We start from the raw sequence: 12,359 nt of genomic DNA on the forward strand, positions 1-12,359 counted from the left end.
ATTTCCGTTATAGCGACAGTTCGCACGTCCTCGCCTTTACGAAGTAAAAATAAAAAAATCCGCGAAATGGTCTTTATAATATAATAAATGAGTTAAGAGATTAGTATTTCCATTCTATAATTCTTAATATCGTTTAATTATAAAATGGGCAAAGGCTCTAACAGTCTAATACAATTAGTGGAGCGTAAATTTTTTTGTGACAATTGTGTCCTTTATTCCTTCAGAATGTATCTTACAGTGCATGCGGATGTTTCGGTTCCAATTCGAATTATCTTCCTCGTTGTTGCTGCACAGCTTTTTTCCCATATATAGAAATATAATTGCGCAATGATACCGACACTATCGTTAAGAGTTACAAAATAGGGGTTCAGAAACAGAATGACGAATCAGGATTTTGAATTGATGTCATTGTTTTAATAAAATCAAGTTTAATTTTGTACAATTTCAATTCAGTCGCCATAACATTATGTTTTAGCACATATTTTTGTAGTTATATTAATTTTGATGTTTGTCCAAGAATATGAATAATTTGTTACGTCGTCAAATCGATTCGATAATAATATTTACTCATCGTGAATTAATGATCCATCTGATTTATACAAATTAACGTTATCTCTGAGCGTCCCTATGATGAAACACGATAATATCACGCATTGCGGCAATACAGCTAAATCCGATGTCAATATGTATCCGTAACGATAAACATATTAACAGATATTAATGATATCTGTCAACAATATTTATCTCTGTGAATCGTTTATGGTAATACGCTTTATTGACATAGAACCAATAATGTTACACTATTTATCGAACGAATTTTTTTCTCGCGTTTTTTACAGATGTAACGGCTTCTGATGAATCTGCGCGGATCGACGTCTCTCAAACCGATCGAGATACGTTCTCGACGCTTAACGTCGAGGTGTAATTTTCTGTACTATTAAAACCTAAACAAGGTAATTTGGACAATCAATCGCTGTGAAGAACGACTGTAGGGAGGCACCCTTCTGGTAACGACCTGCAATCATGCTCAGTCCCAAAATGCAAAAAACTGGTGAGATATATTCCGTTTATTGTTATTGAAATGCACGGAAATCATGAGTGCCATCTATTTAGTGATATAAGTCGACATAGTACAATCAATTTAGACGAAAATTGCGAATGGAACCTCAGAAAAAATACCTTCAGGTTGAATTTTTGCACAGACATTTATTTTTGCATAAGATTGAAGGAGAAAAAAGTTTATCATTGATCACTCAGTATCAGTGATCACTAAGAAAAATAATTAAACAGGGCCCAAATTTCGGTTTTTTTTGTAAATATCTCGATAAATATCAATTTTACAAAGAAAATATGACAGAGAAAAATTAAAGAGCGGAAAATTTTACATAAAAAAGATTTTGTAAGTTTTTGTCGTACGAGCAATACTTTTTACGCAAGAATTTATGTAAGATGTGCGTTGCGCAGTGCGAAGTTGCGGACACGCCGATAAGAGGCAAAGCGAAATGGAGCGTTGCACGCGCGCACCAAAAATATCATAACTTTTGAATGATTGTACAGAAATGGGCATTAAAAAGCTAAAATCATCTTTTTAATGAAAGTAATTTCGTTATTCTACGATTTTTAATAATTTGACAATGGATTAAATAATATGTTACATGTAATGTGTTTTGCCTTTTTTCGTAAAATTAGCTATAAATCGAATTATCTAAAAAAAGTGCAGAGTATTACAGTATATACTTCATACTTTGATTACACGAGACTTTGATTCACGAGAAGAAAAAAAATTCGTTAATTTTCTTCTTTAAAAGTGAGTTATTGACATTTTCAGTAATTTTCAAAATTCTTGAACAAACGTAAAATTTGAAATCATATAATTTTGTGAAAAATTATAGTAGAATAGCTTTTAAAAACGCAATTGAAAGCTTGGAATGTCTATTTTTAGATCCCTTATCACAATATTATATTTCGAATTTTCATTTATTTACATAAATATGTGAATTATTGCGAAAAATTTGTTTAAACTTGTATTGATTTTGGTCATTATTGACATAATATTTTAAAAATATAACCAAGTAAATATAATAAAGTCGAATATTATAAAAATCTTAAAATCTTAACATATCAAAATCATTGTTCCAATATCTTTATATATTGTTAGTTAAATAACAATACATAATACAAAATAAAATACATAACACATAATAAAAAATACAATAAAATACATATACTAAACAATAAACTTAATTGGTTTGTCAATGTATAATAAAACAAAATATATAAAAATAACAATAATAAGCATAATAAAAGCATAATAACAAAATTGACATATTAAGTACTTAGAATTTATTAAATTATGCGCAGAATGTGTGTGTGTGTGTGTGTGTGTGTGTGTGTGTGTGTGGTGTGTGTGTGTGTGTGTGTGTGTGTGTGTGTGTGTGTGTGTGTGTGTGTGTGTGTGTCCGTCCGGCGAGACTTCTGTCAAGCGCTCTTTGTAAATAGAACGAACTAAATTGTTGAAAGTTTTCCACCATTTTGCAATTTTCGCAATAGTTAACGAAGATATTAATTATTAAAAATTGCTGAATATTGGTTTTTACTGAATAATTTTTTACTGAAATACTATAATTTCAGAATCTTTAATATCTTCTAGTATTTTCTCATGTTAATAAAAATAAGAAAATGCAGCATTAAAAAATTGATAAAAAATTTTGAAAAAATTCTGAAAAAATTCTCAGAACTTTATGAGAAAAAAATAAATAATTTTTGTCTTTTGCTGTTTTTCTTAAAGTAATAATATTTGAGTAAAAAATTATTGAAGATCAATATTCGAGAATTTTTAGTAACTAATATCTCGTTAACCATTATGAAAATTGTAAAATGGTAGAGGATTTTTTGACTCAGTTTAATTCGATCTATCTACAAAGAGCACTTGGCAGAAGTCTCATCGGACACACCCTGTATATATAATTTAATCAGGTCTAATAAGTACTTTACATTTCAATTTTTTTTTCATTATGCATTGTTATATCTTTATACATTTTGTTTTATTATACATTGACAAATTTTATTGTTTATTATATGTATTTTATTGTATTTTTTATTATGTATTATGTATTTGTATTATGTATTTAACTAACAATGTTTAAAGATATAGGAACAATAATTTTGACTTATTAAGATGGTTTTATATAATATTCGACTTCATTATATTCACTTGTTTATATTTTTAAAATATTGTGTTAATGATAATCAAAATCAGCACAAATATAAACAAATTTTTCGCAATAATTTACATATTTATGTAAATAAATGAAAATTTGAAATATAACAGAATATTGCGATATGGGGTCTAAAAATAGACATTTCAAGCTTCTAATTACGTTTTTAAAAATCATTCTAGGGTAATTTTTCACAAAATTATACGACTTCAATTTTTACGTTTCTTCAAGAATTTTTGAAAATTATTAAAAATATCAATCGCTCGATTTTAAAGAAAAAAATCTTTAACATGTTTTTCTCAAAGTATGAAATATATGCCGTAATACTCTGTAAGCAATTTTTTTTTAAACAGTTCGACTCATAGCTAATTTTAAAAGGCAAAAACGTATGCATGTAACATATTATTTAATCCATTCGAATTGTTAAAAATCGTAGAATAAATGAAACTATTTTCATTAAAAAGATGAAGATTTCAGTTTTTCAACGCATCTTGGCCCATTTCTGTATGATAATTCGTTCGTAAAAGTTATGATATTTTTGATATGCGTGTATAACATTCCATTTCGCTTTGTTTCTTGAAGGCGTGCTTGCAACTTCACTGCGCACATCTTGTACAATTTCTTACGTGAAAAATTTTGTTCGTACGACAAAAATTTACACAATTTCTTTTTTATGTAAAATTTTTCGCTCTTTAATTTTCCTCTTATATTTTTTTTATAAAATTGATATTTATCGAGATATTTGTAAAAAATTTGCGCCCTATTTGTTTAATTATTTTTCTTAACGACTACTGTATAATGGTAAATTTTTTTTCCTTCAATCTTATGCAAAAATAAAGGTTTGTATTCAATCTTATGCAAAAATTCAACCTGAATTTTCCGGGGTCAAATTCTATAATGACTGTACTGACATAAGTATTACTTATAAAATGCAAAGAAAGATAGAACATTTGCATCGATTTATGTCATTAAATGAAAGATACTTATTTCTTGCCTACACAGTTGGATAATTTATGTTCAATTTTACACATGTCACGTGTCTCAAATGATCTTTTTTGTGTTAAATTCAATATAATACGAATATGTTAGAAAATCACATAAATATTGTATGTAGAATTTAATATAAAAAATGTAACACTGACACAATTTGTAAACGGTGGAAACATGTTTTTTCAATAGATTTAACATTTATAATATGTTAAATTAATACATTCATTTTATTCATTATCGTTGAAATTACATTGTAGAATACATTATTTTTATTTATTCACTTATGAATAATGCTATTTTAACGCTAAGAAATGTGGAATATTATTTTAATATAAAATATTTAAATTACAAATTATATTATATTAAATTAGCACTTGGATACATCAAAAATTTGACATAAAGGAACAAGTATGAATTTTAACATAAATATAAAATGCTTTTTATTGTGTAATATTAAAATAATTCTCCGTTTGTTTAATATAATAGTACTTCAAATTTGAGGAGATTAACAAAGTATGATAAATGTAAGATTAGAAACAATTTAGGACTTTTGATTAATTCTTTAAATTAAAGATCATTATTATATTTATTTTGAACGTATCATGTTATTAAATAAAATAAAACATTGAAAAGGAGACATTAATTACGAATTCATACATTTTTATGAAATTTTCTGATTTCGTGTTCAATATTATTACATAACGTTTAATATTCGAATACGCATCAATATTAAATGAAATTGAAATATGACAAATAAACGCACTTCATAAAATTCGCATTTTAGGAATTTATTTAGAATTTATGTTTTCAAGAGATGCATTAACCATCATTTAATCGACAACCACAAAGTTTAATTACAACATGTGTAATGAAATCTATGAATAAAATCGCACAGATTTTCCAGTGACTTCTGTTTCAACAAACAAATAGTGTATTTTATTGCGGGTTTATATATTAAATATACAAGCGCGAACATCAAAGATATCAAAGGTGTTCGTGCTCCCCGTTCTCGGAACTACAATATTTGTGTTGGAAAGTTTGCCTTTTCTCGTCAAAATTTACGATAGTGCTCGTATTTTATATAAATCCATTGTTTGCCGGAAAATTTTCCATGCTATACTGAGATTAGATTTTCCATTCCATGCAAGGATATAAATACAAATAATAATCGCGGTCTCGATTGCGCGCTCTTATCCTTTTATTCCATTTTTCACACGCGGTGCACGTACAGCGGCGTACTCGTATATGTGCTGATATATACATAGGTGCGGATTATGCGATTTCCCTATTCATCGACGCGACACGACACGATGGAACGAAACTTGCAGCTCGATTTCTCCGAATGGAACAAAGTTCCTCAAATGTCACGTATCTTTGCGCTAAAGTTAAACACTGCACGATCTCGACAAACGGAACGAGGAACGACCGCTGTAACTGCGCGAGTTGCGAACGCGGCGCAGGCGGCAGCTCGGAACTCGCGTCGATCGAGCGAGCTTGCAAAGCTCTGTAGTTAAACCAAAGTTGCATTTGCACGGAACTGAACTAGAAATCATATCGGAGATTGAAATCTAGTCTCGAAAGTAGCTCTCTGATTGCACGCGCGACGGACGTGGACGCCATTTGCGGTCGCCCAAGTGTCCGATTAAACTCCTATTCGGTTGTGATCGATCGCGTCGATCGCGCGCAATTTTTTAATTGCGAATTGAAATGTTTACCTCCGCGCAATTTTATTAGTTTGTTTCTCAACCAAACGCTTTTTTTAATCACAAAGGCTTTATAACTTATCGGATGTCGATTCATTGTAATAAACGGTAAGATCTGCCATTGTTTGTTATCGTGGATTGCACTCGGCGGATTATTAATATTTACGTTGATGCGATGCGGCAAACAAGATTCGCCGATACTTTGAGCGCTACTATTGGAACGGTTACATAGCGAAATAATTTAATGCATGATTGTGATGCAGCGCATTGTTGTGCCATGTGAAATATATAGATACATCCAGTATATGATTTTGCAATTCGGATAATTTTGCGTTTGTATACATCACGTCACGCTGATTTGCGCAGGTAGATCTCTGTTCGCGTAATTAATGCATTCTCAGAAAAGCAACGATGTAAAACATAAAGTAGACGCGTTTCAACGCGAACTGCCAAATTCATTACAAAGAGTGACGATTAATTGAGATAATTTAGATAATTTAATTATGTGCATGTCGTAATATTTTAGATAACAATCCTGATATTAAATTTTCATGAAAATTTACAAACAGATTTTTTTCCTCTAGAAACGAATTGTTCTCTGTACAAATTTCATTTCGCAAACATATCCAGAAAATTCGCGGGATGACATATTGAATTTTTTTGTAAACGTTAAAATCTGAACAGCTACATGAAAAAAAGTTTTACTGAATTATCTAAAAGCTTAGCTAGATACAAAATTGATAATAATTTTGTTGAACCAGCAAAATAATTATATAGGATGCTCAAGCTAGTTGCTATAGAATGTCAAAATTTTTTACACATACAACGTTGTTCATTCCTTTACAAAAATCTAATATTGACTAATTTATTACTAAAAGATCGTAATTATTAATACTTATTTAAAGTATTAAAATATTATTTAAGTATTATTTGAAGTATTAAAAATTGTTATTAGAATTTTTAGTCAGTGCTCCAAATATAATGCTATAAATAATTAATTCCTGTTTTTCAATGTATAATAAATTGGCCAATATTAGATTTCTAAGGAATATACTTGAATAGGTATATATTAATTCTTACATAATTATTTTAATGATCTAATAAAGTTATTTTTTAATTGATATCTAGTTAAAGTTTTAAATTGGTATTTAACCTAATTTTTTGACACTTTAACAAAACCATTTTTTTTTCGTGTATGCATTTAATTGCTTTCTTTACAAGATTTATGTGTCTGTGTATGTTGCAGTGAGAGTAAATGATTCCCAACTGGTCATGCTCTCAGAGAAAGCACATTATGATCATTTGCTGTCAGGATATTTGTACAAAAGGACAGCTGACTCCACAAAGTGGCAACAACGATGGTTCGTCCTCTATCAGGTCAGTGAATTTTGTGTTGATGAATTGTCGCTTATATATATACATTTGTACCGAGCAGGGCGAGATTTAATTTATGATGATCCAATTTGTGAGAGTCTTACGTCTGAATCTGAATTTAAATGTGAATCTACCTTTTCATTATTCTGAAATCTGGAATACACAGTTTCTTCCTTGAAAGTCTAGAAAATCAAACTTTACGATTAGCATTACTTCGCAACGACACACAGTTAGTAATTTTCCGAGATTAATCGCCGAGACTCTTCGCCGAGATTCTTCGCAAGAAGTTTACTCACCGCGGGAAGTTATAGCAAAGTTATCATCCAGCCTATAGTCAGCATCATTTTTAATAAAACGACGTCATACTTTAATGTAAAATTTTCAACTATTAATATAGAGGTTGAATTAAAATAACGACAATATCTAAGTTTGCGTAAACTTGTACGGCATAAGACTTCATCGTTGATTCGCGGAAACTTCTTCGCTCACAGGGATGTTGTCTACTCGTGGCCTAACAAACTTTGGGAATGAAGCCTCATTAAGACTTATGGCGGGTTAGCCAACTCGCTGATACAATTAAGGGAAAAACTTTCGATAGTTCGCGACAGATACTTGATGCTCGGGAGCATCTATGCCAAGAATTCAGTCGCGCGCGCTTCTTTCTCTCCTCTCTCCGTTCTAATATTACGCGATAAACTAGCGGCTTTAAACTAGCAGTAAATCTTCTCGTTATATGCTTTCATGATTATGAAGCTGCTCAATTACGGTACATAAAACTTGTAATTATTCTATTAAAAGTCGTGTTATTTCTTAGAAAAAAGAATTGATTAGTGTTCAATAAACTAATTAGCTCTATCAATAATTGATGATACTGCATTAATAATTAATAAAATACATCAGTTAGTGTATAGTTAAACAGTTTGTTTGGGGATCGTATCGCAAATGAGTTTCAACTTTTTAAACAAAAAAGTTTGTCATTTTGTTGTTTAACTAATTTTAGTTTTTAAAGATAAACAATCTCTACCAAGTGGGATTTATCACTTTATCTATTCGAGTTCGAAACAGCTCATATACTGGAAAGCAATAAGTAGATTTAAATAAATATTTAATACGAGAAATATTGCCTTTTTTTCGTTTTGATGAGATCAAATAAATACGGAGCAGGCACAATTCCGCTTCTTTTTGAGTTTCTCACTTGAGCAGGATCTCAACTAAAGTAATAAAGGAATATCTTTTTATGATAATTCACTGAATTATTTAGGCATTGAGAAGATCTAGCTTTGACCGTTATAAGCTTGAATATATTTATACTTAGTATTTAATTTCATGTCGGTCTTAATAAAATCTTATTATTGTTTATACATGCTGTTTGCAAGAAGCGTTATTGTTCTTATTTCGAAGAATATTACTAAGGCCTCGGTGGTCTAATGGTTTAGAACATTCGTACGGAATACAAAAGATCCGGGTTCAAGTCTCGATCGAGGTAATATTTTTCGCAATAAATTTATTTAAAGTTTTGAGCATATTAACACCCTTATAATGATATTGGATTGAAGATTGAGAATTTGCTTGTCACTTTAATTTAACTTGCAATATTATTGCAGTAATTTAATTGCGTTTGATAAAGTTCGGAAAAATTTCGGCGCGTAGTTTGAATAATACTACAAAAATATGATATATATGCATATACAGGATATAGATAATTCACTGTGAATTATTTAAGCATTGAAAAGATCTAACTTTGACCGTTATAGGCTTGAATATACTTATACTTAGTATTTAATTTCGTGTTGGTTTTAATAAAATTTTATTATTGAATATTTTTTTGTTTGCGAAAATTTCGTTAAGCAAACAGAGATATCATCACGCACAGTAGAGTCTCGCTTCGCTCGTTGTGGATCAAAATTTCCGATAATAGAGTGTCTTCAAAACATTTCAAGTCATTGGATAATAGAAGTAACTTGCGTGTATTTAGCTTAATAAATTTATCTTCTAAATCTATGAAGATCAGATACTTTAGCGCTGTAACATGCAAGAGTACTTCTGAACAGCGCGAGTTCAAAACTAGTAAAAGGAATCGGATGTTCTCTCTCTCTCTCTCTCTCTCTCTCTCTTTCTCTCTCTCTCTCTCTCTCTCTCTCTCTCTCTCTCTTTCTCTCTCTCTCTCTTTGCGCGACAAATTGTGTACATGCATTTTCCGAAATAACTTCATCTAAGGTTTGTCTCCAAGATTTCTTCTCTTTCCCTTTTCTTACTTTGAGAAGTAAGTTTGTTTCATATATTGTTATACATAAATGTTGTCACTGCAAATTGCACTATACCGGCAATCGTGCAGCATCCTATTTTGTAATTCACATATAGAAAAAAACAATTCAAACAATTCAAAACTTCACTGATTTAACAAATTTACAACCGTAATATACGGACAGTTAATTTTCTATGTTAAAGTAATAGCAAAGTATAGCTGAATAAAATTAGCGATTATAATTTATAAATAGTCATATTTGTTGTGTAATAATAGCTCAAAGAGCGACCGAAAAAAGATGTTTTTTTCGTCCGTTTTTCCGGGCTTTCAATTTTTGGACTGAACTGTGTGCCAAATAATATCGTTTATGCGAAAATCCATTTTTTATATTTAAAACAAATTGCTTTACAAAATCATTATAATAAGTGTAATGTTCAGTTGACCTTGCCTTCATCGGCTGGATCGAGAGTGGCACATTTGTACACAGTTCAATTGCACACACCACTCACATTGGCTTCTAGCGAGTTTTACTGATTTTTATCAATTATATTATTTTAAATTAGAGATTATATTATTTTAAATTAGTCAATTAGCGATGTAAGCAATTGATATATACCTAGCTGGATTAATCTTCTTAAAATACGAGATCTCGCAGAGCTATGATAATTTGATAATGGACTTTGATTCCATCCTTCTCAGTTCTGATAATAATTATCACTTCAATTTCAAACTTTTCTGTGTCTCAATATAAAATTTGGCACATAATTTAGTTCCAAAATCGAGGATCTAAAAAAATGAGCGATTTTTTTCTTTACTCTTTGTTAATAAAACAAGATAATTTTTCTATGAAAATCAATCCAATATAAATCCAAATAATCCAAAAAATAAATATAAATTCAAATTTTTAACAAAAACATGTTAGCTACTTTTACTGCTGTAATAAGGAAAACTTGTTACATTAGCAATTTTTGTTATAACAAAGAATTAGTTGAATTAGCATACAGAAATAATTTCTTTATACAATCATCAAATCTTCTCAGTTATAGATGTTGAACTTTCGCAGCAAGTTATAGCTATGCTGAACTATCCAATCAATTTTTTTTCGTGTAGTTAACAATTTTCTGTAATTTACAAGTATGAGTCAAAATTGACCTAAAATTCATGCAATTAAGTATATATATTATGGACGATTAAAACTTTATTTGTTTGTCAATACTATTACACTACTATTTAAACCGCTAATTACAACATTTCTAGATGCTTGTCGATACTGTCAGGTCGACAAAAGCAAAATTGTTCAGAAATTATATCATGTATCAGCAATGTGAATTTTATCCTGCGGATTAACCGGAATATAATTGGTTTTATGAAATGAGTGCATATATAATTGCAATATTCATTCCGCAAAATCTTGTGTCGACAGTACACGCGTACGTTGCATAATTTGATATTGTTTCAACGTTAACCTGGACGTTTATTATTTTTTAATAACGCAGCTGGTAAATTTGTGCAATATTTTAGTACGCGTAGACCCAAGGTAAGCACGATTTCTGCTCTCTATCCGGTTTGCTTCGTATAAACGTGTATTACAAGCTATTTTTGTAATAAAAGATAAAAACAAATTTGGATTTAATATATTTAACACATACGATTATATAAGATAATTGAAATGTGCGAAGTATGTATTTTATGTTATATGCACATCTTAAATAAGTTAAGCTTTAATTACCGTATTCTCCCCGAATACCTCGTTAAAATTTCTTGCTATGTAAGTATGGAGGATGGCTTCGTATAATGCTTTATGCCGAGTTTGAGTAAGGCAGTCTCAGTAGAAATGGTCTGGATGTGGTCAGAAATTCCGGCTAGCGCGAAATATTATACAAGGCAAAGAGGTTTCAGTGGAAACTTAAATTACATAATATTGAGACTTAGGTTGACTTAAATTAAATATTTTCTAGATATGCGTGGATTGTTATTGCAATTAATTTATTTCATTTCAAAACTTAAAATATAATGAAACGTTTAAGTATCCAGATACGAAATATTAAATATATATGTATATGTATATATATATTGTATATATCACATCTGATACTAAAAATATAAAAATTTTATAGATTGTTCTGTTATGATATCTATGTAAAATTTGGGCACAATTTTCTTATTTTTATTGGTTCAAAAACTATTCAATTTTTTATTTATTTCTTATATAAAATCACGTTTTATAATAGAGGAAAGTCACTGAGATCGATATCATTTTGTTTTTGAACAATATTTCTACAACAAACAAAAACTAAAAATGAAATTTTAAAAACATAAATATTAGAAAGTACGTGTTTTTCATCAGATAGTTTTTATAATATTTTTTGCAATAAAGTTAATTTTTTTGTAGAATAATAAAAAATAAGCATTTGATAAATGAGCTCCAAAATTGATATAGTAGGTATAATAAAGCACATATTTTTATTCTTTTTCTTTTACAGAAGTCATCCATATCCACACAAATATCTACAAGTGAATGTATATAAGATTTTCTAAAATCTTTTCAATTCAATATAAAAAATTTTTTGTTGATTTATATGTATTATACTTTTTGCTGTTTTATAAGACAAACATGTAATGTAATACTTTTCTTTTGAGAGTTAATTTTCCGTAAATACACAATTACTTTCAATTCCGATAGAACTATTTGACGCAAGACTATTAAGATTAGGTTAGCTTCTAGTCTGTTTTATAGGCAGATTTTATGCTGCATCCCCAAACAAATGTTTTATATATAATTATATAAAATTATATACAATTGTAATAGATATATTTTATATATAATTG

General features: G+C 29.3%; 1 protein-coding gene across 1 annotated transcript in view; it reads left to right on the forward strand.

Annotated features, from left to right (window-relative positions):
• The first annotated feature begins 1,004 nt into the window (after positions 1 to 1,004).
• The window catches only part of LOC108693185 (ras-specific guanine nucleotide-releasing factor 1-like), a 121,296-nt gene continuing 109,941 nt past the window's right edge, over positions 1,005 to 12,359 (forward strand). The window contains exons 1-2 of the mRNA XM_018201999.1: positions 1,005 to 1,051; positions 7,158 to 7,288. Of these exons, the coding sequence (XP_018057488.1) occupies positions 1,024 to 1,051; positions 7,158 to 7,288 (159 nt within the window). The 5' untranslated portion in view covers positions 1,005 to 1,023. The remainder of the gene's footprint in view (positions 1,052 to 7,157; positions 7,289 to 12,359) is intronic.

Source organism: Atta colombica, unplaced genomic scaffold (genome assembly GCF_001594045.1).
Source record: "Atta colombica isolate Treedump-2 unplaced genomic scaffold, Acol1.0 scaffold108, whole genome shotgun sequence".
NCBI lineage: Eukaryota > Metazoa > Arthropoda > Insecta > Hymenoptera > Formicidae > Atta > Atta colombica.